Raw genomic sequence first — 27,167 nt, 5'->3', positions numbered from 1 at the left:
GTCGAAACCCTGCATCAGTCCATCAATCGTCGACGATTCCTTTCCCTTCCACAGATGCTGCTCGATCCACTAAGTTCCTCCAGCTGATTGTGTGTTGCTCCAGATTCCTGCATCTGCAGTCTGTTGTTTCTCCTTAGGACTGAGGGTGACTTGCTGCCTCTCCAGGTCTGAGGTAGCTCCTGAGCCAAGTTGGGATCCTCATGCTTTTCCACAGATAGGGCAGGAGGCATCTGATGGGGCAAGCCAGTGGGTTGTTTGCGAGACAATATCCCCCTCCTGTCCTTTACTCTGGCTTTTGTGTATTCTTGATGCATGAACATTGATGCACCCCAAATGTTTCTCCTCCACTTTGCACTGCCGTGGGTTGGACTTGTCAGCGATGCACAGTTAAGGGGGCAGGAGCAACAGCACTGGGGGAAGGCTGCTGTCCCAGTGGGGCCGCACCCAGGGAGCACTTTCTGTCTGAGGAGCAGTGCTGAGGGAAGGTTTAGGAAAATCCTCGAGTCTTTTTTCCTTCATCTGCTTGGTAATTGCTTCCTGTTACAGAGCCTGGAATAGTGTCTGTTTTGGCTGTTTGACGTCAAGCGTGCAAACAATGTAGCCTACCCACAGAGCCAACTCAATGCAATTAGGACCTCAGAGCTGGGGGTGTTAGCCAAGAGCTAACGTTGGTTCTGAGACATCGATGCTGAGATTGGTTCGCTCGTCCAGCCTGTGGATTTAGAGGACTTCACAGAGATGGGCTTGATGGTATCCAATGTCTCTACATGTCTACACCTGAGGGAGGGCTGTATTTTTGGAGGGGTAATACTGATGGAGTGCTGCACTCTCATGGGAGCTGGACTGTGGGGTTGAATCACCAGTTCTGAAGGAGTTGGCATTAGCATTTGAGTGCTAAACTATGGGGGGAGCACAAAAAGGGAATGCTGCACTGATGGGAGATAATCATATGCAGCATAGAAAGGGGCCCTTCAACCTAACGTCCATGCCAACCAAGTTGCCTACCTGAGCTAGTCCCATTTGCCTGTATTTGGCCCATATCCTTCTTAATCCATTCCTATCCATGTACCTGTCCCAAGTGTCTTTTAAGTGCTGTAGTTATACCTGTCAGGCACGGTGGTGTAGCAGTTAGTGTAACGCTTTACAGCGCCAGTGACCCGGGTTCACTTCCGGCTGCTGTCTGTAAGGAGTTTGTACATTCTCCCTGTGTCTGCGTGGGTTTCCTCTGGGTGCTCCAGTTTCTTCCCACATTCCAAAGACGTACAGGTTAGGAAGTTGTGGGCATGCCATGTTGGCGCCAGAAGCGTGGCCACACTTGAGGACTGCCCCCAGAACACGGTACGCAAAAGATGCATTTCACTGTGTGTTTCGATGTACATCTGACTAATAAAGATATCTCTATCACTTCCTCTAGCAGCTCGTTCCATATACCCACTGCCGTCTGTGTGGGAAAAGTTTCCCCTTGCATCCATTTAAAAATTTTCTACTCTCACTTTAAACCTCTGCCCTTTAGTTTTAGACTCCCGTACCCTGGGGAAATGACTGTGTGCACCTTATCTACGCCCCCTCGTGATCAGCCCCTACACTCCAGGGAAAACAATCCCAGCCTTTCCTTGTAACTCAAACCCTGGAATTTTGGTAACATCTTTTGTAAATCTTTTTTGCACCCTTTCCCAGAGCAGGACGACCAGAACTGTATGCAGTGCTCCAAATGTGGCCTAACCAATGACTTGTACAGCTGTAACAGGCCATCTTAACTCCTGTACTTAAATAACCTGAGCAATGAAGGCAAGCATGCCAAATGCCACCTTCACCACCCTGTCTAGTTGTGTCACAGGGTGGACGGCACTAGGAGTGGGTGGGGGTTGGTTGCCACCGAGGAGGGCTTACTCCTTCAGTGAGGCAGCTCCCACAGAGCACTGCTCTCTCTGGGGAGCAGTACTGAGGGAGCACTGCACTGCCTGAGTAGTTCTTGTGGCTTGGAGACATAGGAGATTGCAGATGCTGGAATCTGGAGCAGCAAACAAATCTCCTGGAGGAATGCAGTGGGTCGAGCAGCATCTGTGAGGGGGGGAGAAAGGAATTGTCAACGTTTCGGGTGGAAACTCTGCATCGGTTCTTGTGGTTCTGTTGGATTTAAATCAAAGGCGTGAGTTTGAGGGCAAATGGATGAATTGTCCTGGCCATCAGATTAGCTTAATAGTTAAAGTTTTGTGCATGGGATCGTGCTGTATTGAAATTGGCTGACATCTTTATCAGTATAACAACGGTGACTGGGCTTTTAATTCTCTGCCATGAAGCACTTGGGACACTCTGAAGATATAACAGATGCTGTGTAAATATGAGGCATTTTCTTATTACCCAGCCTGAGTATCCAGGAACCTTACAGTAGCTTTAACCAGTATCGCGCTTTAATGCACAACTAAATCCACAATTAGTCCTGCAGTGCCTCATCCCCAGCACACGTCTTGTAGCTCAATGCAAGCAAGCGAGAAAAACCAGTTTGTGAATGGGTGTTTCTGCTCGAGGAGAACAATCCTTGATGTGTTAGCACCGGCTGGAAGACCCTCAGGGTTAGAAAGGAGTGAAAGAACTAGTCCATGATGGAAATCAACAAGAAAAGAAATTGCAAGTGCTGGAAATCTGAGATAAAAACAGGAAATGCTCAGCAGTTTAGGCAGCACCTGTGGAGATAGGAAAAATAAGACCTCAAGTTTTAGGTGAATGACCTTCCATCAGTTCTGATGAAAGGTCATTGCCCTAAAATGTTTACTCTGTGGGACAGGCAGCATTTCTGTGAAGAGAAGCAGAGTACTTCCAGTATGTTGGTTTATATTGTGCTGACTAGGTAGATAGCTCTCTCATTTCCAAATCCGAAGATGGTAGGTTCAAGTCTCTAGTCAAGATAATTTCTTGTATATAACTGGCTGGTACTCCAGAACCTCATTAATGGAGCGCTGGACTGTAAATGGGGCACCTCCTTTAGGATGAGCTAGAGTCATAGTTGTACAACACTGAAACAGGCCTTTCGGCCCATCATGTCCATGCTGACCTTTTAGGTCATCTGCACTAATCCCATTTTCCTGCAGTAGGACTGTATCCTTTTATACCTTGTCTATTTGTGTAAATGGCTCTTAAATGGAGTAATTGTATCTGATTCCACCACCTCTCCTGGCAGTGAGTCCCAGATATCAATCACTCTGAGTTTTAAGAAAATTAACCTTTCCCCTCAAATTCCATTTTAAAAGCTCAGTCCTCTCATTTTAAACCTATACCCTCTTGTTTTTGATACTCCCACTTTGGGGGGTGGGGGGGTGAGGGAGGGGCAGAGATTCTCATTATTTATCCAATCTATGTCTCTTTAAAATTTTATATACCTCTGTTGTCACCCCTTGGCTTCCTTCGCTCCACGGAAAACAAGCCCAGCCTATCCAATCTCTCCCCATGACTTAAGTCCTCCAATCCAGGCAACATCTTGATGAGTCTACTCTGCACTCTCTCCAATGCAACCACATCCTTCCTACAGTGCAGCAATAAGAACACACAATGTTCCAACTACGTTCTGACCAGTGTTTCGTAAAGCTGCAACATAATGTGTCAACTTTTATATTCCCTGTCCTTTGGAGGCAAACACACTATATGTTGCCTTCACTACTCGTGTGGGGGTTGCCACGTTCCTTAACACCCTATCATTTACTGTATATGTCCTGTATATTTGACTCCCCAAAATGTATTAGCTTGCACTTGTCAGGATTAAATTCCAGCTGCCAGCACCCTGCCCAACTTTCCATCTGATCTCTATCCTGCTGTGGTCTTGGACGACCTTCCTCTCTATCCACAATACCAACTTTCGTGCCACCCACAGACTTGCCAATTATATCTCCTACATTCACATCTAAGTCATGAATATATATCACAAATATTTTAAGAAAAGACTTGGCCAGCTCCATCACGGGCACAACCTTCCCCACCATCGAGGGCATCTTCAAGAGGCGGTGCCTCAGAAGGTGGCATCCATCACTAAGGACCCTCACCATCCAGGGCATGCCCTCTTCTCGTTACTACCATCGGGGAGGAGGTACAGGAGCCTGAAGACCCACACTCAACGATTCAGGAACAGTTTCTTCCCCTCTGCCATCAGATTTCTGAACAGTCCATGAAAACTACTTTGTTAGTAATTTTTTGCACTGTTTACTTTTGTAATTTATAGTAATTTTTATGTCTTTGCACTGTACTGCCGCTGCAAAACAACACATTTCGTGGCATATGTCAGTGATAATAAACCTGATTCTGAATTCTGAAGTAACAAGGGATCCAGCACTGATCCCTACAGTACACCACTGGTCACAGACTTGCAGTCAGAAAAGCATCCTTCCACCACCATCCTCTGTATCCTATCACGTAGCTAATTTTGGATCCAGTTAGCTAGCTCACCTTAGATCCAGTTAGCTAGCTCACCTTAGATCCCATGTGCCTTAACCTTCTGGACCAGCTGGCTTGCAGGATCTTGTCAGTTGCCTAACTAAATATCGTTGCAGCTATATAGGTCCCTGGTCAGACCCCACTTGGAGTATTGTGCTCAGTTCTGGTTGCCTCACTACAGGAAAGATGTGGAAGCCATAGAGATGCTGCCTGGAATGCGGAGCATGCCTTATGAAAGCAGGTTGCGGGAACTCGGCCTCTTCTCCTTGGAGAGATGGAGGATGAGGGGGGGACCTGATAGAGGTGTATAAGATGATGAGAGGTATTGATAGGGTAGATAGTCAGAGGCTTTTCCCCAGGGCTGAAATGGTGGCCACAAGAGGACATAGGTTTAAGGTGCTGGGGAGTAGGTACAGAGGAGACGTCAAAGGCAAGTTTTTTTTTACTCAGAGAGTGGTGAGTGTGTGGAATGGGCAGCCGGAAATGGTGGTGGAGGCGGATACGATAAGGTGTTTCAAGAGACTGTTAGATAGGTGCATGGAGCTGAGTAAAAGAGGGCTATGGGTAAGCCTAAGTAATTTCTAAGGTAGGGACATGTTTGGCACAGCTTTGTGGGCCGAAGGGCCTGAATTGTGCTATAATTGTTCTATGTTCTAAAGAGCATCTAGACAAAGTCTACTGTCCTGCCTTCATCAATCTTCTTTGATTACCTCTTCAAAAAAAAACTTGAGTCATATTAGTATGACTGGATTTCCCTGTACAAAGCCATGCTGACTATTCCTGATTAGCTCGTCTTTCCAAATGTGCCTTAAATCCTATCCCTTAGGATTTTCTCCAATAATTTTTCCCCACTGACTTGAGGCTCACCAGGTAGTCAGCTGGCTTATCCCTGCCGCCCTTCTTAAATAAAGGAGCAATGTTAGCTATTGTCCAGTCTTCTGGCACCTTGCCTGCAGCTAACAAAGATGCAAAAGTCTCCGTCAGGGCTCCAGCAATCTCCATCCTTGTTTCCCATAGCAATGTGGGATAGATCCCATCTAGACCTGGGGATTTACCAACTCTTACATCCAGCACCTTCTTAATATTGACCTCCAGATATGGACTCGCTATCTTCCATGTCTTCTTTGTTGAATGTAGGTGAGAAGTATTCATTTAGAACCTTACACATGTTGCCTGCCTCCACACATAGCTGACCCCTTTGGTCCTTAAGATTATCCACTCTTTTATTTGCTACTGTCTTGCTTCTGATACAGAATGGCTTGGGATTCTCCTTAATCTTGGTATTGGTTTATTGTTGTCACTTGTACTGAGGTACAGTGAAAAACTTGTCTTGCATACCAATCATACAGATCAATTCATTACACAGTGCAGATACATTGACGTAGTACAGAGTGCATTGATGTAGTACAGGTAAAAACAATCACAGTACAGAGTAAAGTGTCACAGCTACAGAGAAAGTGCAGTGCAATAAGGTGCAAGGTCACAACAAGGTAGATCGTGAGGACAGAGTCCATCTTATTGTATAAGGGAACCGTTCCATAGTCTTATCACAGTGGGATAGAAGCTGTCCTTAAGTCTGGTGGTACGTGCCCTCAGGCTCCTGTATCTTCTACCCAATGGAAGTGGAGAGAAGAGAGAATGACCCGGGTGGGTGGGGTCTTTGATTTCGCCATGGACATTTTATGGCCAAAAATATTTCATGGCCTCTCTTAATTTCTTTCCTCAATTCCCTATGCCTATATATCCCAAATGCTTCCCTTTTTGTTTTTAATCAAACCTTCAATATTTTGTCATCTGAAGCCTGAAAGGTAGAAACCCATACCACATTTTGAAAAGCACCTGGAATTGATAATTAGTTAGTGTCATAGTTCGTGTCACATGTACTGAGACACAATGAAAAGCTTTGCCTGCTATCCAGACAGATCATTCCATATACAAGTACTTTGAAGTAGTACCAAAGGGAAAACAATAACAGAATGCAGAATATAGTGTTCCAGTTAATGAGAGAGTGCAGTGCACGTAGACAGTAGGTGCAAGGGCCATGATGAGGTAGATTGAGAGATCAGGAGTTCTTTATCGTACATGAGCACTTGATGAGCTGTGACCTGCAGGACTATACACAAAGCTAAGGAGTGGGATTAACCAAAATAAATTTTTGTCTGGAATGCATCTGATGGTCTAAATGTCCTCCTCTTTTGTTGTAAGTGGTTTGATGATAACCTAGTATTAGAACATACTTGTTCTTCAGTTTTTGGGTAGAGAAGTTTCATGGAGACAGGGCAGTGTCCATCCAGTGCTCCCCTGTATTCTCATTCCTCCATCTTTGACTTTCAGGTGTGAAAATTCTTCCAGTCCCAATACTGTCTGACAATTACAGTTACCTGATTGTGGATGTGGCCTCAAACCTTGCAGTAGCCATTGATCCTGCAGATCCAGAAATTATCCAGGTAAGCTCGTGTGTGTGTGTGTGTGTGTGTGTGTGTGTGTGTATATATTCATGTATATAATATGGTTTCGACTCCAAACGTCAACTGGCCATTTTCCTCCACAGAAGCTGCCTGACCAGCTGAGTTCCTCCACCTTCTTGTTTGTTGCTCCAGACTCCAGTGTCTGCAGTCTCTTGTGTCTCCACTGTGCAACGCATCTTGCATGGCCAAGGCCAGAAGCTAGAAATGCTCCTGGCCAAGAGAAACAGGGCTAATGTTTCAGGGTAAAGACCCGTTGTCAGAACTGAAGGAGTGGTGGGGCCCTGTGGTTTAACCCTAGCAAAGTGAAGCTAGGCCCATTTGCCTACGTTTGGCCCATATCCCTCTAAATCTTTCCTATCCGTGTACCTGTCCAAGTACCTTTTTAAATGTAGAGAAACAAAGGACTGCAGATGCTGGAATCTAGATGAAAAACACATTGACCGCCTACCTTTCTCCACGGATGCTGCCTGGTCTGCTGAGTTCCTCCAGCATCATCGTGTTTTTCACCTTTTTAAATGTTGTTAATGTACCTGCCTCAACCACTTCCTCTGACAGCTCGTTCCATATACTGACCACCCTATGGGTGGAAAAAGTTGCCCCTCAGGTTCCTATTAAACCTCTCCCCTCTCTCCTTAAATCAATGCCCTCTAGTTTTTTATTTCCCCAACCCTAGGGGAAAAAAGACTGTGTGCATTCACCTTTTCTATGCCCCTCATGATTTTATACACTGCTATAAGATCACCCCTCAGTCTCTTATGCTCCAATGGAAAAAAAGTCCCAACCTGCTCAACCTCTCTCCATAACTCAGTCCCTCGAGTCCTGGCAATATCCTCATAAATCTCCTCTGCACTCTTTCTAGCTACCGTTATGTTACTACCATTATGTTCTTCCTGTTAATATTAAACAGTTTCTCCTTCAGCCTCAGTGAGTGAACCAAGGCAACTGTTTCAAAGAAGAGCAGGACAATTTGCTCCATTGATCCTTTGACCAGAATCATCTGTTACCTGGTTGTAATCCCATTGCAGAAATTGAAATAAAGATGCTGGAAATCTAAAATAAAAACACAAACTGTTGGTTACACTCAGTAGGCTCAGCAGCATCGTGGAAAGAGAAACAGGGTGAATGTTTCAGGATAAATGCCCTTCATCTGAACCAGAAAAGTTTTTTGAAAAAAGTTAGTTTTAAGTTGCAAAGAAAGTGGGGGGGATGGATGGGACAAAAGGAATATTTCTGATAGGGTGGGACCAGAGTGCTATTGATGAAACCATCTGGTTGATTGGTTAATGAGGGCTTTAGAGAAAGAGCCCTTTGCTGGAATGTGTGAGGCAGCATTGACTAAAGTGAGTCCTCCCAGACTTGAAGGGTAGGTCTAGTCTACGTGCTGCATCGTATTTGACATGGAGCACCTGGTGTCTGAAAGGTGCTGTTATTGTGTTACAGTTGTTCAGTCTTGGCTGGCATCCAGGCCATAGTATTCCCAGAACGCGTGTTGAATGTGAGGATCTGTTGTAGAATGTTTGTGGGGAGCTTCAGGTGGGACGAGAATTAGAACAAAGTGATCCCTGATGTGTGTATAGTTACTGTCAGTCAAATAGGAACTGAAGGTGGGGGGAGAATAATTATTTTGCAAGTGTTCTGAAGTTGGTAATAAATACCTAGACATTGGTCTTAATCATAAATACTGTGTTAAAAGAATGCTTTGTTTTGCCCTCATGCCTACTCATGGGGGTCCTTTTAAAAATGGTAAATTTAACCTCTATTTTGATGCACTAAATTTGGAATGACAGCTGACTACAAGGATCATAGCGTCTGGCTCATTATTGTTAAAACTTGTGGGAAGTTGGTCAAAGCTTAAAGGACATTCACCGTGGCAGCCACAGTAACTCTGTAGAAGGCTGGTGTGAGGGAACACATGCCTTCACTGTCAGGTGCTGGAGCTCCTAAAATAAAAACAGCTAATGTTGGAAACACTCAACAGCTCAGGCAGCACCTACGGAAAGAGGAAATGGGGTTACTGTTTCAGGTTCAACACCCTTTATCAGAACTGGAAAAATGAGAAAACAAAATGGTTTTAAGTTGCAAAGGAGTGGGGAGGAAGTGGTGGATAGGATGAAGCCAGGGTTAACGTAGAAGAGCACAGCATAGGAACAGGCCTTTTGGCCCACGATGTTGTGCCGAACTAATTAAACTTGCAATTAAACACCTAACTAAACTAATCCCTTCTGCCTACACACTGTCTCGGTAAAGCAGCCAGCATAATCAAAGACCCCCACCCTGGATATTCTCTCTTACTCCCCCCTCCCTTCGGGCAGAAGATACAAAAGCTCGAAAGCACGTACCACCAGGCTCAAGGACAACATCTATCCTGCTGTTATAAGACTATTGAACGGTTCCTTGGTACGATAAGATGGACTCTTGACTTCACAATCTACTCGTTATGACCTTGCACCTTATTGTCTGCCTGCACTGCACTTCCTCAATAACTGTGACATTTTATTCTGCATTCTGTTACTGTTTTCCCTGGTACTACATCAATGCACTGTGTAATGAATTGATCTGTATGGATGGTATGCAAGACAAGTTTTTCACTGCACCTCAGTATAAATGGCAATAATAAACCAATTCCAATTACACAATGTCCCTATCCCTCCATTCTCTACACATTCATGTGCCTATCAAAGAGCCTTTTAAATTCTTCTATTGTATTTGCCTCCATTGCCATCCCTGGCAGTGCATTCCAGGCACCACTATTTTTTTTTGAAAAGGACAACCTTTTTCCTGAACTAAAACTTGCTCCGTACATATCAGAGTTGTCCTGGTGATGCACTGTTTATGAATGTGATGATATTGTCAATATGCACAATGCTCACCTCCTTAATAATGATCAAAGCTAACATTTTAAAAAAAAGTGCAGCATGCATCCTGCATTTTCCTGCATTTTTCATTCTCAATCCAACAAGGGGAAGACCATCCATCCAGGTGGCCAATCAATAGGCAATTGAAGGGTCTGTGTTGGTGAGCCCTGTCTGTGTGTGAGAGACCTATAAAAGCTGGTCAGAGCTGCTACAGGGAACTGAAAAGAATGCTGGAAATGCCCAATGGATCAGGCAGTGTCTGTAGTGAGAAGACAGTAAATTAATAATACAGATAGATAACTGTGTCTAGCTACACTTCACCACCACCCCCAAATGCTGCCACCTCACCCACACATCATTTCCTGTGCCCCAGATGATCAGGCATTTCTCTGCAGATAAAACCTGTTCTAACCGCCGAGAAAACATTGGTCTGCTGCTGCAGCAGGCTAGTGATAAGTGGTGCTCACACAGTGGGAGAGCTGATGATTGGCAGCTTGGGTGGATGCCCTTCCATTTGTGGGACTGCGAATGAAAAATGTAGCATCTACATTGCACCTTCTAAAGTTCAAATTTTGGTCATTATTAAGGAAGTCAGCACTGTGCCTGTTGATGCTATCGTCGCGTTTGCTAATGATGTGAAAACGACACTTTCATGTGGTGATTGTGAAAGTCGATCCGCGCTGTAAGAAAGCAAACACAAACAGAACCAAGGAGCGTACCACAAGCACTTTATTTTTCTTTTGCTAGCAGGAGTGAGGGATACGGAGAAAGAGTAGACAGTGTAACCCAAGCTCTGTACCGATCCCCACTCAGAGATTCACATGCCAGGGTCCCTCCTTTTATACAAAAACAAAGATGCTTATGTGCTAAGTTTCACATACCAAGCCATCTATAACGATTTATTCTTTTGCTTCATTATTCGTTACTTTATCTTTGAGCACTCTGTAACTCAGCAGCAGTTCATCATGCTACAGTCTGAAGTCACAGACAGCTCCAAGGCTAACCGCTTATCTCAAACAGCCAGCAAAGACAGGATACTCCCTAACTAACTACTACTATGATTTACACAAGGCACCTGCACATCACGCATCTCAACTATAGTCATACCATGGTTAGGCCACAGCAGCTGAATAACATTAACCCTTACGTTCTCAGTTACTTTCACATGATAGAGTTGTACAGCACAGAAATGGGCCCTTTGGCCCAACTCATGCATGCCGACTATCTACTGTAACCCCATTTGCCTGCATTAGCCCGTATCCCTCTGAATCTTTCCTATCTAGGTACGTATCCAAATGCCTTTGTAATTGTATCTACCTCTACCACCTCCTGTGGCAGCTCATTCCATATACCCACCGCCCTCTGTGTGGAAAAACTTGCCACCCAGGTCTCCTTTAAATTTCTCCCCCCACAAAGTTTCATTTTTTCTGTGTGAATTTCTCCCTTACCCTTGGAAAAAGACTGACTATTACCCTGTAATAGGTGTATAAGATGATGAGAGGCATTGATTGTGTGGATAGTCAGAGGCTTTTCCCCAGGGCTGAAATGGTTGCCACAAGAGGACACAGGTTTAAGGTGCTGGGGAGTAGGTATAGAGGAGATGTCAGGGGTAAGTTTTTTACTCAGAGAGTGGTGAGTGCGTGGAATGGGCTGCCGGCAACGGCGGTGGAGGCGGATACGATAGGGTCTTTTAGGAGACTTTTGGATAGGTACATGGAGCTGAGAAAAATAGAAGGCTATGGGTAAGCCTAGTAATTTCTAAGGTAGGGACATGTTTGGCACAACTTTGTGGGCTGAAGGGCCTGTATTGTGCTGTAGGTTTTCTATGTTTCTATCTACATAAACATCTATAAACAATCTTGGACTTCTTTGCTACAGTGAGAACAAACACAGCCTATCCAGCCTCTCTTTGTAACTAAAGTCCTCCATTTCAGGAAACATCCTGAAAATCTCTTCTGCACTCTTCCTAGTGCTACAGCATCCTTCCTGTAGTGTGGCAGCCCGAACCGTTCACAATACTCCATGTACACAATACTCTTACACGAGAGGGTATGGTGCCAAATCCAATTTCTTTATGGTCAGGACTTCGATGATGGATGGGCGAGATGATTTTTTTTTATATATGCTCAATACCGATTAGCAAACTGCTGTCCTTGCCTGGTAAATGTTTGATGGGTCAGTGTAAAGGAAATTTTACTCTAGCAGTCTCGTGCTGTACCATCCCTGAGATGGGAACTTAAATTTACTTAATGCTGATACTGAGTGCTAAATGTGGATCAGTTCCTAGTCCCTGTCTCACTCAGTCCAAAGTATCAAAGAAGTTTTTTGTTCCTACCTGTTTTTCAGGCGTGTCTGGAGGAAGAGGGTGCAACTTTGGAAGCAATTCTCACAACACACAAGCATTGGTAAGTTGCAAGCTGCTCATGCTTCTCTCCTGTTAAGATATATTTTACTCTATTTCCCCATCCTGTCCTAAAGACAGCTGTATGTTAAGCAACAGGTACCAGCTCACTCCTGGGCAGTTGGTACTGATGGGCATTCAACTGTAGAGGGTGTGGAGGTTGAGTTTGTTGGTAGAAACGTTAATATTTCTGTTGAGGGGGAGTTATTACATGACGATCGATGCTTGATTTATTTCCCCTTCCTCCGTTCCCTGTGTTGGCTGTGGAGAATAATTATATTCCACTACTAACCCAATCAAATTTAGGTAACTAGTGCAATTTTAACTTCCAGATGTGGATAAATACAAACCATTACGGTCTATTTTAGTTTGCATTAACTTTGTACAATGCAATGTTCTATTGGATAAAGTAAATCTGATAGGTGTCTCTTGGAATATTCCTCACGATAAATTTACAAGTTATTTTTCTCTTTCTCTTTTTTTTCCTTTTTCTCTTGAATATTTTGTAGGGACCATAGTGGTGGAAATAAAGTACTGAAGAAAATCCATAAAACTTGCAGAGTTTATGGTTCCTCCAGAGATAACATCCCTGCTCTCACAGAGTAAGTATCACAAGTCTGAGAGATGAAAACTCTTGTGGAACGCAAGGAAAATTAACTGTATTGGTGTTGAGAGAGAGAGCAATCTGTTCCACTCTACTCTGAGCTGTAAGCCCCATGCATCCTAACAACTTCAGGGTCCATGTGTATTCTCCACTACAACATCTCCAGGCATTGCATGAACTGGCAGCTCCTCCAGCCAGGCTGCTCTAGGTCAGCTACAACAATGACAGTGTAGAAATTGCCCAGGTATGTTCTGTCCACAGACAGCAGTGGGTCAGGTAGAAGCTGTGGAAAGAAACACTTAATGTTTCAGAACTGGGAGGGAAAGAAAGAAAAGCTCGTGCTAAGTTGCAGGAAGGTGGGGGAAAGGGGAATATCTCTGAAAGGGGTGAGGCCGGGGTTGCTGAGGGGGTAAGTTGATGGGTTAATGATGGCAGTTAAAGAGTGATAATACAAACGAGTGGGAAATGCAGAACTGTGGGGCATGTTCATCGGGTCGGGCTGTGCTAATGGGGAGAGCAACACTGTTAATAAAACAGAAGGATGACTTACAGGAGAAATGGCCAGTACTGACACAGAGAAAGTGAGTTACCTGAAGTTGTTGTATTCAATACAGAGTTTGAAGGCTGTAATGTGCCTATTGGAACTAGTAGCACAGAGATGTAACTAGTGGTACAGCTGCCTCACAGCTCCAGTGACTCAGGTTCCATCCTGACCTCGGGTGCTGTACTTTCCTCCTGTAACTTTGTTGGTTTCCTCCAGTGTTCCAGTTTTAGACCATAAGACATAAGAGCAGAATTAGGCCATTTGGCCCATCGCGTCTGCTCCACCATTCAGTCATGACTGATTTTATTTTTCCCTCTCAATCCCCTTCTCCTGCCTTCTCCCTGTAACCTTTGACGCCTTAACTAATCAAGGACCTATCAAACTCCACTTTAAATACACCCAATGACTTGGCCTCCATAGCTGTCTGTGGCATTGAATTCCACAGATTCACCACCCTCTGTTATAAAGGGATGTCCTTCTATTCTGAGGCTGTGCCCTCTTGTCCTAGACTCTCCCACTACTGGAAACATTCTCTCCATGCCCACTCTATCCAGGCCTTTCAATGTTCGGTAGGTTTCAATGAGATCCCCCCTCATCCTTCTAAACTCCAGTGAGTACAGGCCCAGAGCCATCAAATGCTCCTCATACGTTTTCTCACTCATCCAAAAAACATGCAGTTTGCAAGATTAATTGGGCACTGTAAATTGGCTCTAATGTGTAGGTGAGTGGTAGAATCGGGGTAGAGCTGGTAGGAATGAAGGGAGAATAAAAATAGGATGTGTAAAAGGTGCTTCATGGTTAAGGGCCTGTTACTGTGCTGTATGTGAGGGTGGGGCTCTTAAAACAAGAGGGCTTTGGTTTAAGGTGAGATGTAGGAGGTTTAGAGGTGATCTGAGGGGAATTTTTTCCAGAGGTGGTTGACTGAGGAGGTGGTGGAGGCAGGGACGATCCCTCTTCATCTTCCAGTATTGGTTTATTATTGTCACTTGTACTGAGGTGCAGTGGAAAAACTTGTCTTGCATACTGTTCATACAGGTCAATTCATTACACATTGCAGTTACATTGAGTCAGTACAGAGTGCATTGATGTAGTACAGGTAAAAACAATAACCGTACAGAGTAAAGTGTCACAGCTACAGAGAAAGTGCAACGCAATAAGGTGCGAGGTCACAACAGGGTAGATCGTGAGGTCAGAGTCCATCTCATTGCATAAGGGAACCGTTCAGTAGTCTTATCACAGTGGGGTAGAAGCTGTCCTTAAGTCTGGTGGTACGTGTCCTCAGGCTCCTGTATCTTCTCCTGATGGAAGAGGAGAGAAGAGAGAATGACCCATGTGGGTGGGGTCTTTGATTATGCTGGCTGCTTCACCAAGGCAGCGAGCGGTAAAGACAGAGTCCAAGGAGGGGAGGCTGGTGTCCGTGACGCGCTGGGCTGTGAATGGCAGTGAATGCAACGCTTGTCGGGTAAATTTAATTTAACTGTGAAATCTAGGTACCACTCACTGTACTCACTTCAAAACCAGGATAACATCTTAAGGTGCAGTAATTAGAACTACTTGGCTATAGTTTAACCAATGCTTTATATAGCTTGGAGCAACACAAAGGAGCTGGAGGAACTCAGCGGGTCAGGCAGCATCTGTGGAGGGAAATGGACAGTTGACGTTTCAGGTTGAGACCCTTCATCAGGAGGGGAGATAACCAGTATAAAAAGGTGGGGGGAGGGCTGGTTGGTGAGGTAGATCCAGGTGAAAGAGGTAATAGGCAAATGAGGGAGGGTGGGAATAGTGTAAGAAGCTGGGAGGTGATGGGTGAAGATGGAATCTGATAGAAGCAGATGATGGAACATGGAACGAAGGGGGGGGTGGGGAGCGGAACCAGTGAGAGGAATGTGTGGGTACTGGACAGATGGAGATGTCATTCCCACTCTCCTCCCTCCCTCCCTCATCTGCCTATCATTTCCACCACCCCCCCCCCCCAATCTTTGTGTTATCAGCTCTTTCTCCACCCCTTCCCCCACCCTCCCCCCCCCCCCCTACCTTTTTATACCGGCTCTCTCCCCTCTTCTTTCCAGTCCAGACGAAGGGTCTCGGCCTGAAATGTCGACTATCCATTTCCATCCATAGATGCTGCCTGACATGCTGTTCCTCCAGTTCCTTCCGCGTGTTGGTCCAGATTTCCAGCCTCTTCTATCTCCATTTATATAGCAGTACTGTGTTCTAGGTCCTTTAGTCTAGCTATAGAGACCTTACAGAATTTTTCAAAATTATTTTCTGCTCCACTTTAGTGATTTATGTACATGGAAGCCCCCCCCCCGCCTAAGTCTCTTTGGTCCTCCAATGTTTAACGCTTTTTATCTTTTAGTAAATGCTCTGTTTTGTCCTCTTTAGGTCCAAACTGAGCAATGTCACATTTGACAGCACGTTTAATCCAATTGCCACTGATTTGCCTAATCACTTAATCTATTCTTATCTTTGTAATTTAATGCTTTCTTTTACACTTTTTACAACCTTCTCTATCTTTGTATTATCAGCAAAATTGGCTACGTAGTTTCCTGTCCTGTCATCTAAGTTATTTATAAACTTGGTGAAATTACTGTGACCTTAACAGTGATCCTTGTGTGAGCCACGACCTACAAGTATGACTATATATTGTTATCCCTGCCAATGGTCTTGCCAGTTTCCTAAGCAGGTCAATGAGTCCTTTTGAGGGACATTATCTAATGTTTCTGGAAATCTACACGTAATATCCATAGATATTCTCCTGTCCACTGCTCAGTTAAAAAAAAACAGTCAGTTGCATCAAGATCACCTCAAAGTCAAAGTTGAGTTTATTGTCCTAGCTCCTCTGAGATGTATACTTTAAGGTAGAGAGAGAGGCAGAGAGGAGTAGGGGGGGAATTTTAGGCCTTAGGATCAGGAGAGTTTCAGGCACAGCTGATGGTGCCAGAGTGATTGAATTCTTGATTGGGAACCCAGGATTGCAGAAGTACAGAGATCTGAGTCAGTCAAGTTTATTGTCATATGCACAAGTACCTGTGTGCACAGATGCAATGAAAAATTACTTGCAGCAGCATCACAGGCACATAGCATCAGTTATGCAGCATTCACGAGAAACGTAAATGATTTTTACAAGAAAGAACACAATTAGAACAAAAAACCAGCAAAGTCCATTTTAGTATAGAATGGTCATAGTGTTGGTAAACTGTAGGTATTAGGGTTGTGACAGTTGGTTCAAGAACTGAAGGGAAGTAGTTGTTCCTGAACCTGGTGGTGTGGGACATCAGGCTTCTGTACCTCCTGCCCGATGGGAGCTGCGAGAAGAGAGCATGGCCCGGATGGTGGGGACCTTTGGATGTTGCCTTCTTGAGGCAGCACCTCCTGTAGATACTACCGATGGTGGGGAGGGATGTGCCCGTGATGTATTGGGCTGAGTCCATTGCTCTCCGCAGCTTCTTGCGTTCCTGCACATTTGAATTGCCGTACCAGACCATGATGCAACCAGTCAGGATATTTTCGACAGTACTTCTGCAGAAGTATGTTAGTGTTTGGTGACAAGCCCAACCTGCTTAACCTCCCAAGAGGGTAAAGACTCTTGTGTGCTTTCCTTGTGATTGCATCTATGTGCTGGGCTCATGGCAGGTTATCCGATATGTTAACGCCCAGGAATTCAAAGCTGCTGACCCTCTCCACCGCCGATTTCCTCCAGTGTAGACCAGCTCATGTTCGCCTTCCTTCCCCTTCCTGAAGTCAACAATCAGCTCTTTAGTTTTACTGACATTGAGCAAGAGATGGTTGCGGCACCGCTCTCCCAGGTGTCCTATCTCTCTCCTCGCTTGTATTGTGTGTCTGAAGTGGTGTTTCTCGATGCCTATGGGTCATATACCCTCTCAAGCCTACTTTACCATACCAAAGCTCACCAGTGCCTCTACTTCCTCAGGAGGCTAAAGAAATTTGGCATTTCCCTTTTGACCCTCACCAATTTTTATCGAGGCACCATGGAAAGCATCCTATCCGGATGCATCACGGCTTGGTACGGCAACTGCTTTGCCCGTGACTGCAAGAAACTGCAGAGAGTTGTGGTCACAGCTCAGCGCATCACAGAAACCAGCCTCCCCTCCATGAACTGTCTACACTTCTCGCTGCCTCAGTAAAGCAGCCAACATAATCAAAGACCCCACCCACCCTGGACATTCTCTCTTCTTCCCCCCTCCCGTCAGGCAGAAGATACAAAAGCCTGAAAGTACATACCACCAGGCTCAAGGACAGCTTCTATCCCGCTGTTATGACTATTGAAGGGTTCCCTAGTTTGATAAAATGGACTCTTGACTTCACAATCTACCTCGTTATGACCTTTCTCTTTATTGTCTACCTGCACTGCACTTTCTCTGTAGCTGTGATACTTTTTTCTTTTTCAATCTTTTTACTAATTTTCAAATAAGTACAAAATAATATATCTAATATTAGTAATTATACACATGGTGCAGAGAGATCAGGATGGCAATCATAACAGTTAATATATATATACTCACAAGGAGTAAAAAAAAAATCTAGACCTCCCGTTCTCTTATTAAGTGAATAAATACAAAAGGAAAGATTGGAAAGAAATGAAATTTAATTATATGAAAGAAGAACCCCCCAAATCCAAAAAAATATTGATAATAAACCAAAAAAAACCAAGAACTTCAAAAAAAAAACTGGACTGATATTTCTTCAATTAAAAAGGAAAAAAAAACATACTTTATTCTGCATTCTGTTCTCTTACGTTGCACTACCTCGATGCACTGTGTAATGAATTGACCTGTACGATCGGTATGCAAGACAAGTTTTTCACTGTACCTCGGTACAAGTGACAATAATAAACCAATTCCAATTCCATGTGATCTTTGCCCCCAGTTGCCAAATCCTGGTCCAGGCCTCCAAATACTAGTCCAGTAGCTTTATAATGCTACCATCTTTATTTGCATTGTAGCTACAATTTTTTTTTGTCTCTTTGCTTTCTGCTTGGCCTTGTGCCCTCATCTTGCTTGGCTGAAATGAGGCTGAGGAAGGGAACTGCATCTGGTAATCATAACATTCCTCTGAGTCAGCAGCCTGCACTAAATGACATGTAAGAAAGGATGGGAAGGATGTGGAAGCGTTGGAGAAGGTGCAGAGGAGATTTACCGGGATGCTGCCTGGATTAGAGAGTATGGATTATGAGGAGAGACTAAGGGAGCTCGGGCTTTACTCATTGGAGAGAAGGAGATGAGGGGAGACATGATAGAGGTGTACAAAATATTAAGAGGAATAGATAGAGTGGACAGCCAGCGCCTCTTTCCCAGGGCACCAATGCTCAAAACAAGAGGGCATGACTTTAAGGTAATGGGGGGGAAGTTGAAGGGAGACGTCAGAGGGAGGTTTTGCACCCAGAGACTGGTTGGTGTATGGAATGCGCTGCCTGGGGTGGTGGTGGAGGCTGATATGTTGGTCAAGTTCAAGAGATTGTTAGATAAGCATATGGAGGAATTTAAAATAGGGGGATATGTGGGACGAAGGGGTTAGATAGTCTTAGGAGTGGTTTGAAGGTTGGCACAACATGGTGGGCCGAAGGGCCTATATTGTGCTGTATTGTTCTTTGGTTCTATGGTAAATCTCAGAGCCCCAATCGTGCATCAGTCTCTGTGCAATAGAGATGTGGTTTGCTTAGGGAGCCCCTCCATGGGCACAGGTAAGCGAGAGGTTCCTGTCAAAGCTGCTAACTAACAACAGCTGGGCAGAAATGTTCTCTTTCACCATCAGACTGGCAGGAGCCAACAGCTCCTCTTTTGTCTGCAAGGTCACAAGACGGAGCAGAATCAGACCATTCGGCCCATCGAGTCTGTTCTGCCACTTCACCATGAGCTAAACTATTCTCCCATCTAGCCCCAGTTCCCGGCCTTTTCCCCATATCCCTTGATACCCTGACTAATTAGATACCTATCAATCTCTTCCTTAAACACCCCCAAATGATCGGGCCTCCACAGCTGTATGTGGCAAAGAATTCCATAAATCCACGACCCTCTGGCTTAAGAAATTACTTCTCATCTCTGTTTTAAACGGGTACCCTCTAATTCTAAAACTGTGTGCTCTTGTCCTGGACTCACCCACCAGGAGAAACAACTTAGCCACATCTACTCTGTCCAATCCTTTCAACATCCAAAATGTTTCCCAGTCCTCTTGAATTTGGCGGCAGAAATCTCTCAGTTTTACTCTGTTTCTCTGGCAAAGCAAACAAATCACACCAATACGAGTAGCTTCAGTCAGATTTAGATTTATTATCACTCCTGTACGATGTGAAATTTGTTTTGCGGCAACAGTACAGTGCAAAGACAAAATTACAATCAATTCCAAAAATAGTGCAACACAAAAAGGAATAACGAGGTAGTGTTCATGGGTTCATGGACCGTTCAGAAATCTGATGGCGGAGGGGAAGAAGCTGTTCCTGAATCGTTGAGTGTGGGTCTTCAGGCTCCTGTACCTCTTCCCCGATGGTAGTAAAGAGAAGAGGGCATGTCCCGGGTGGTGAGGGTCCATGGTGCTGGATAATGTATCAGTACAACACACCCAGAGCAGGGACAGTATGGGTTAGACAAAGAGCAAAGCTCCCTCTCTATTGTGCCAGAGTGCCAGGGCAGGGACTGTACAGATTAATTAAACAAAGTTCCTGTCCAAAACACCTTTTCTCTCCACTTGTTCAAATTTATAATTTAATATAGTCATATAAACTGTTTCAATGAACGGCTGACCATGAGGTGGTTGGTATCAATTCGTTGCATTTGCTGATTGTTTTGTCAGGCATTTTGTTTTTACTGGATGTTCGTCCAGTAGCCCTGAAAAGTGGACAGGACTGCAGGAGTAACTGTAAGGCACATCAGAGTGGCAGCCGACCACTCAGCCTCTGGAGCCTGATCCACCATTCAGCTGGCCACAGTTGATCTGTAACTTAACTCCATCCACCACAAAACCCTTGCCTATCAAGCATTTTAAATTGAGACACAAGAGACTGCAGGTGCTGGAATCTGGAGCAACACACAAGATGTGGGAGGAACTCAGCGGGTCAGGCAGCATCTGTGGAGGGAAATGTACAGTTAATGTTTCTGGTCGAGAACCTTTATCTGTCTGACCCATCTGTCTGCCAAAAGCCTCGGCAGCTTTTCAGGGAGAGTTCCAGTATTCCACTTTCTCTGATGAAGCGTCTTCGACCTGAAATAGAACCATAGAACCATACAGCACAAAACAGGCCCTTCGGCCCACCATGTTGTGCCGTCCATCAAACCACCCTCACACTACCTAACCCCTTCCTCCCGCATATCTCCCCATCCCACTCCTCCATATGCCTATCCAACAAGCTCTTGAACCTGTTCAATGTATCTGCCTCCACCACCCCAGGCAGCGTATTCCATGCACCAACCACTCTCTGGGTGAAAAACCTCCCCCTGACATCTCCCCTGAACCTCCCACCCATAACCTTAAAGCCATGCCCTCTCGTCTTGAGCATTGGTGCCCTGGGAAGGAGGCGCTGACTGTCTACTCTATCTATTCCTTTCAGTATTTTATATACCTCTATCATGTCTCCTCTCATCCTCCTCCTTTCCAGTGAATAAAGCCCTAGCACCTTTAAGCCTCTCCTCATATTCAATACTTTCTAATCCAGGCAGCATCCTGGTAAATCTCCTCTGCACCCTCTCCAACGCCTCCACATCCTTCCTATAATGAGGTGACCAGAACTGAACACAGTACTCTAAGTGTGGCCTAACTAGAGTTTTGTAAAGCTGCATCATCACCTCGCGGCTCTTAAACTCAATCCCGCGACTTATGAAAGCCAACATCCCATTGGCCTTCTTAACTGCTCTTTCCACCTGTGAGGCAACTTTCAATGAACTGTGAATATGAACCCCCAGATCCCTCTGCTCCTCCACACTGCCAAGTACCTTGCCATTCACCCAGTACTCTGCCCTGGAGTTTTTCCTTTCAAAATGTACCACCTCACACTTCTCCGGATTGAACTCCATCTGCCACTTGTCAGCCCAGCTCTGCATACTATCAATATCCCTCTGTAAGCTCCGACAGCCCTCCACACTATCCACAACACCGCCTATCTTAGTGTCGTCCGCAAACTTACTAACCCAGCCCTCCACCCCTTCAATCTAAGTCATCTATAAATATCACAAATAGTAGAGGTCCCAGAACCGATCCTTGCGGGACACCACTAGTCACTGCCTTCCAATCTGAGGGCACTCCTTCCACCACAACCCTCTGCTTTCTACAGGCAAGCCAATTCCTAATCCACACAGCCAAGCTTCCTTGGATCCCTTGGCCTCTGACCTTCTGAAGAAGCCTACCATGAGGAACCTTATCAAACGCCTTACTAAAATCCATGTAAACCACGTCCACTGCACTGCCCTCATCAATCTTCCTGGTCACCTCCTCAAAGAACTCTATTAGGCTTGTGAGGCAAGATCTTCCCTTCACAAAGCCATGCTGGCTGTCCCTAATCAGTCCATGATTTTCTAGGTGTTCATAAATCCTATCCCTTAGAATCCTTTCTAACAGCTTACCCACCACAGACGTGAGACTCACTGGTCTATAATTCCCTGGCCTATCCCTATTACCTTTTTTGAACAAGGGGACAACATTTGCAACCCTCCAATCCTCTGGCACCATCCCCGTGGACAACGAGGACTCAAAGATCCTTACCAGCGGTTCAACAATCTCCTCCCTAGCCTCTCGAAGCAGCCTGGGGAAAATCCCGTCAGGCCCCAGAGATTTATCTGTCTTAATATTATTTAACAACTTCAACATATCCTCTCTCTTGGTATCAACAACCTCGAGAACATTACCCCTACCAGCACTCCCTTCCGCATCATCAAGACCCCTCTCCTTGGTGAATACCGAAGAGAAGTACTCATTGAGAACTTCTCCCACTTCCGCTGCATCCAGGCAAATTCTCCCACCTTTGCCCTTAATTGGACCTACCTTTACCCTAGCCATCCTCCTACCTTTCACGTACTTGAAAAAGGCCTTGGGATTTTCCTTAACCCTACTAGCCAAAGCCTTTTCATGTCCCCTTCTAGCCCTCCTCAGCCCTTTCTTAAGTTCCTTCCTCGCTACCCTATATTCCTCACGGGCCCTGTCTGAACCTTGCTGCTTATACCTCATGTATGCTACCTTCTTCTCCCTAACAAGTCATTCCACCTCTCTCGTCACCCACGGTTCCTTCACCCTGCCATTCCTTCTCTGCCTCACCGGGATATATTTATCCCTAACATCCTGCATAAGATCCCTGAACATCAACCACATCTCCATGGTACATTTTCCTTCAAAAAGGACATCCCAATTTACACTCCCAAGTTCTCTCCTTATAACCTCATAGTTTGCCCTTCCCCAATTGAAAAACCTCTTGTCCTCTCTGCACCTGTCCCTGTCCATGACAATTTTAAAGGTTATGGAGCAATGGTCACTGTCCCCCAAATGCTCACCCACCAATAGATCCTTCACCTGTCCCGGTTTATTTCCTAAAACTAGATCTAACATGGCATTCCCTCTAGTCGGCCTGTCAACATACTGCGTCAGGAATCCCTCCTGGACACATTTAACAAATTCCGTCCCATCTAAACCTTTGGCACTAAGCAGGTTCCAGTCTATATTTGGGAAGTTGAAGTCTCCCATTATAACAACCCTGTTATTTTTGCTTCTCTCCAAACACTGCCTGCCAATCTGCTCCTCTACTTCTCTCCAAACACTGCCTGCCAATCTGCTCCTCTATGTTAACTGTTTCTCTTGCACAGTTGCTGCCTGACCAGCTGAGTATTTCCAGCACTTTTGCTTGTAATCTACAGTGATCATGTTTATATCCCCCGCAAGAGCCTGATTCTGATTTGGAGGTCAAATTCTCACTTCTCTCCCCAAATCAGATTGCCATGAGTGGGGAGGGAGTTTCTCCTTACAGGAAAGACGTTAAACTGGAAAGAGTGCAGAAAAGATTTACAAGGATGTTGCCAGGACTCGAGGGCCTGAGTTAGAGGGAGAGGTTGGCCAGGCTGGGTCTTTATTCTTTGGAACGTAGGAGAATGAGGGGCGACCTTATAGACTTTAAAATTATGGGAGGCATTGATAAGGTGGATAGGAACAGTCTTTTTCCCAGGGTAGGGGAGTCCAAAACTAGAGGCATAGATTTAGGGTGAGAGGGAAAAGATTTAAAAGGGACCTGAGGGGCAACTTTTTCACGCAGCAGAGGAACGAGCTGCCAGAGGAAGTGGGTGAGGCAGGTACAACAGTATCATTTAAGAAGCACTTGGATAGGTACATGGAGGGGTGGGGCTTGGAGGGATATGGGCTGAATGCAGGAAATTGGGACTAGCTGGGTGGGCTGAACGGCCTGTATCTGCACTGTATTGCTCTTGTGACTTTATGACTCCTGATGGCAACGTTGGGGGTGTAAGTTTTAATGCTGTAGTATGAGATAAATGCTTGATGCTCTTCCTCCTGCTCCTCCTCAGCCCCATTCTGGACAAGGAGACGATTGAGGTGGGCAATCTGCGGTTTCAGGCTCTCTTCACTCCAGGCCACACGGTGGGTCACATGATCTACGTCCTGGATGGGGAACCTCACAACAGTCCTGCTTGCCTCTTCTCCGGAGACCTGGTGTTCCTCTCCGGCTGTGGTGAGTACCTTCCAGAAGGTGTGTTGTTTGTCTCAGAAGGCAAAGGACTCTGAACACAGTCTGACGGGAAAGGATTTTATTTACAAAGTCAAACAGGGAAAAGGGTAACAGGAATAACACACACACACGCACACACCCCCCCCCCCCGAACTGGGTACAGACAATCAAGGAAAAACAATACGATACCCGCCACCCGTTGACAGTGCAGGCGCAGCTCTGTGCTTCCAGGGATACTAACTAAGATGTTCCCAACCCTTAAAACAATGCACATCTCACCAACGATTTCTCCAGCGCTGTTTCACAGTGCTCAGCCTGGAGCGGAGCAGGGTGAATCCCTCGGGGCAGACAAAATGGGGCATTTCAAAGACGTATGGGTAGGTCAATTTGGGGGTTTAAAATGGGCGGCACGGACTCGTTGGGCTGGAAGGGCCTGTTACCACGCTGTAAATAAAATTTAAAAAAAAGAGAGCAAGCCGAGCACATGTGGCACTCTTTATACTGATGGAGGGCTGGGGGTGGGGTCCAGCTCAGGTAAGTTACAAAGGCCAGTGGTCAGGTATGCACTGATGGGTAGGGCAGGGCCAAACCTTGATTGGCAGTGGTGTGTCTTCTGACCAGGTAGAGGCAGTGCTGTCACGTGACAGCCATGACCCTCCACAATACAAGGTGCCTCTCCTGTGTTTTAATATTTGGGTTTGTGATGCCTTCAGAACTGTTCTCTTTAACTGCAGTAATGATTGTTTGCCTGGAAACTCTTGATTCTAACCTGCCCTGGGATGGTATAGAAGGAGCTTTCCTCTGCGTCTAACCCAAGCTGTCCCTGCCCTGGAAATGTTTTGACGGGATAGTGTTGAGGAAGCTTTATTCTGCATGTAACTCCAGCAGTGTGTGGCAGGGCAATTCTGTCTCAATGAAGCCAAATTTGAACGTAACCAGTTCCCTTCATCTTGTTCATCTCCATCAGATCGCCCCTGAATCTAAAACCAAAAACTTGCAGATGCTAGAAATCTGAAATAAAAACTGTACTGGAGATGCTCGGCAATGATAACCTTGAAACTACTGGATTGTACAGTGCAAGGCATAAAAATTACTATAAGTTACAAAACTAAATAGTGCAAAAGAGGAATAACAAGTTAGTGTTCATGGACCATTCAGAAATCTCCAAGAAGTCATTCAATAGGATCATTGTTGATCCAATCATGTCCTTATTACTCCCACTGTCTCTCCCCATACCCTTTGTAGTTCAAATGTCTGTCAGTCTCTGTTTAGGATTTATTCAGTGACGTGGCTTTCGTGTAGAGAGTTTAAAAGATTCACGAACCTCCTGAGAGAAGAAATTCCCCCTCATCTCCATCTGAAATAAGTGATTATTTTGATACGATGTTGCTGAGTTCTAAATACCCCCACCAGGGGAAACGTCCTCTCAGCATCTGCCCCATTGATGTCTCTCAAAATCTTGCATGTTTCAATAGGATCATCTCTCATTCTTGTAAACTCTAATGAGCACAGAATCAACCTGCTCAATCCTTCTTCATATATTAACCTTTTTCATCCCAAGAATTTAACTCTGACAATTGCAAAGTGTAGTATTTTGGTAAATTAAACATGGGCAGGACTTGAACAGTAAATGGCAGGGCCCTGGAGAGGGTTGTGGAACAGAGATGCAGCCTGACCTGCTGAGTATTTCCAGCGTTTTCTGTTCTGATTTTATTCGTCACTGATTTGCACCCTCCCCCTCTCCCTCCTGGCTTAATCACCTGCTGGGAGCAGGCCAAGAGTGAGTAAGGACATGGCACTCTTCAGGAAAGGAAATAAGTGAAGCAGAGGCTTTGACCACAATCCAGTAGGTTCCATTATCTTCTTTATTCCAGAATTTATTGTATTTCAAACTCCCAAGTTCTGGGATACTAAGTTGCGGTATCAACTTTTTGTAAGAGGGATCTGTGCTGCACCTAGAAAGAGTATAGGGGCAGGCACTGTAGTGTAGCGGTTAGCATAACACTTTACAGTGCCAGCGACCCGGGTTCAATTCCGGCCACTGTCTGTAAGGAGTGTGTACGTTCTCCTCGTGTCTATGTGGGTTTCCTCCGGGTGCTCTGGTTTCCTCCCACATTCCAAAGGACGTACAGGTTAGGAAGTTGTGGGTGTGCTGTGTTGGTGCCGAAAGCGTGGCGACACTTACAGGCTGCCCCACGAGCACTCTACACAAAAGATGCATTTCACTGTGTGTTTTGATGTACATGTGATTAATAAAGATTTATTCTAGAATTTATTGTATTTCAAACTCCCAAGTTCTGGGATACTAAGTTGTGGTATCAACTTGTTGTAAGAGGGATCTGTGCTCCACCTAGAAAGATTCTTGTATAACTAAAAATTTTGACCTTTGGATCTCTCAGACCAATTTTAATTGGGACAAACAGTCAATGTTGAACATGATCTATTCCGTTCTTCATCTTGGACATTTCTATCAGATCACCCCTAAATCTAAATTCGAAAACTGGCAGATGCTAGAAATTGGAAATAAATTGGAGATGTTCACCAGGTCAGGCAGCATCTGGAGAGAGAAACAGAGTTAATACTTCAGGTGCGCTGGAAAGGAGAACATAACTGGGCATTAAGCTGTGAAGAGAATGCAAGGAAAATTCATGAGACCCAAGGTCCAGAATTTCACCTCTACACCTACTCTCCCCCAGAATGGTCCAACCTCTTTGACCCTCTCTTGGTGCTTGTTACTTTGGAAATGTGTAGTGCCACTGCTCCCTTCCCAGAGCCTTGGTATCAGCCCTGTATGAAGGGAGCTACTCTCAGATTTCCCAGTGAGGCCTGACCAGGCTTTTGTATGTGTGCCACATCTCCGCCACTACTGCTGACCTGCTTTTGTGTCCTTTTTTGAGGTCGGATTTTTGAAGGAAGTTCCTCGCTGATGCTGTCGTCGCTGGATGTGGTGGGCACCCTAGGGGATGAGACGTTGCTGTGGCCAGGTAAAGGGAACCAAAAGCACGAGCGTGACTGAACTGTGGGGCAATTTCCCAGATCCTTCACCTTCCCACTTTGCTCCTGCCAACTAACCGAGTTTGAACAGCCCAGCTTCACTGATGTTTCAATCAAGTGCTTCTAGTGTGTGGTGGGAAGTTCAGATACAAATTAGTTTATCATCATGTACACCAGGGTGCAATGAAATCCCCTGCTCACATG

General features: G+C 45.2%; 1 protein-coding gene across 1 annotated transcript in view; it reads left to right on the top strand.

Annotated features, from left to right (window-relative positions):
• The window catches only part of pnkd (PNKD metallo-beta-lactamase domain containing), a 44,369-nt gene that overhangs the window by 7,650 nt on the left and 9,552 nt on the right, over positions 1-27,167 (top strand). The window contains exons 3-7 of the mRNA XM_052014631.1: positions 6,757-6,869; positions 12,092-12,150; positions 12,656-12,748; positions 23,809-23,972; positions 26,867-26,953. Coding sequence (XP_051870591.1) covers positions 6,757-6,869; positions 12,092-12,150; positions 12,656-12,748; positions 23,809-23,972; positions 26,867-26,953 — 516 coding nt within the window. The remainder of the gene's footprint in view (positions 1-6,756; positions 6,870-12,091; positions 12,151-12,655; positions 12,749-23,808; positions 23,973-26,866; positions 26,954-27,167) is intronic.

This window comes from Pristis pectinata, chromosome 1, assembly GCF_009764475.1.
Source record: "Pristis pectinata isolate sPriPec2 chromosome 1, sPriPec2.1.pri, whole genome shotgun sequence".
Lineage (NCBI taxonomy): Eukaryota > Metazoa > Chordata > Chondrichthyes > Rhinopristiformes > Pristidae > Pristis > Pristis pectinata.
The sequence above is the reverse complement of the archived record's forward strand: the minus strand, read 5'-3'. Positions and strand labels throughout refer to the sequence as shown.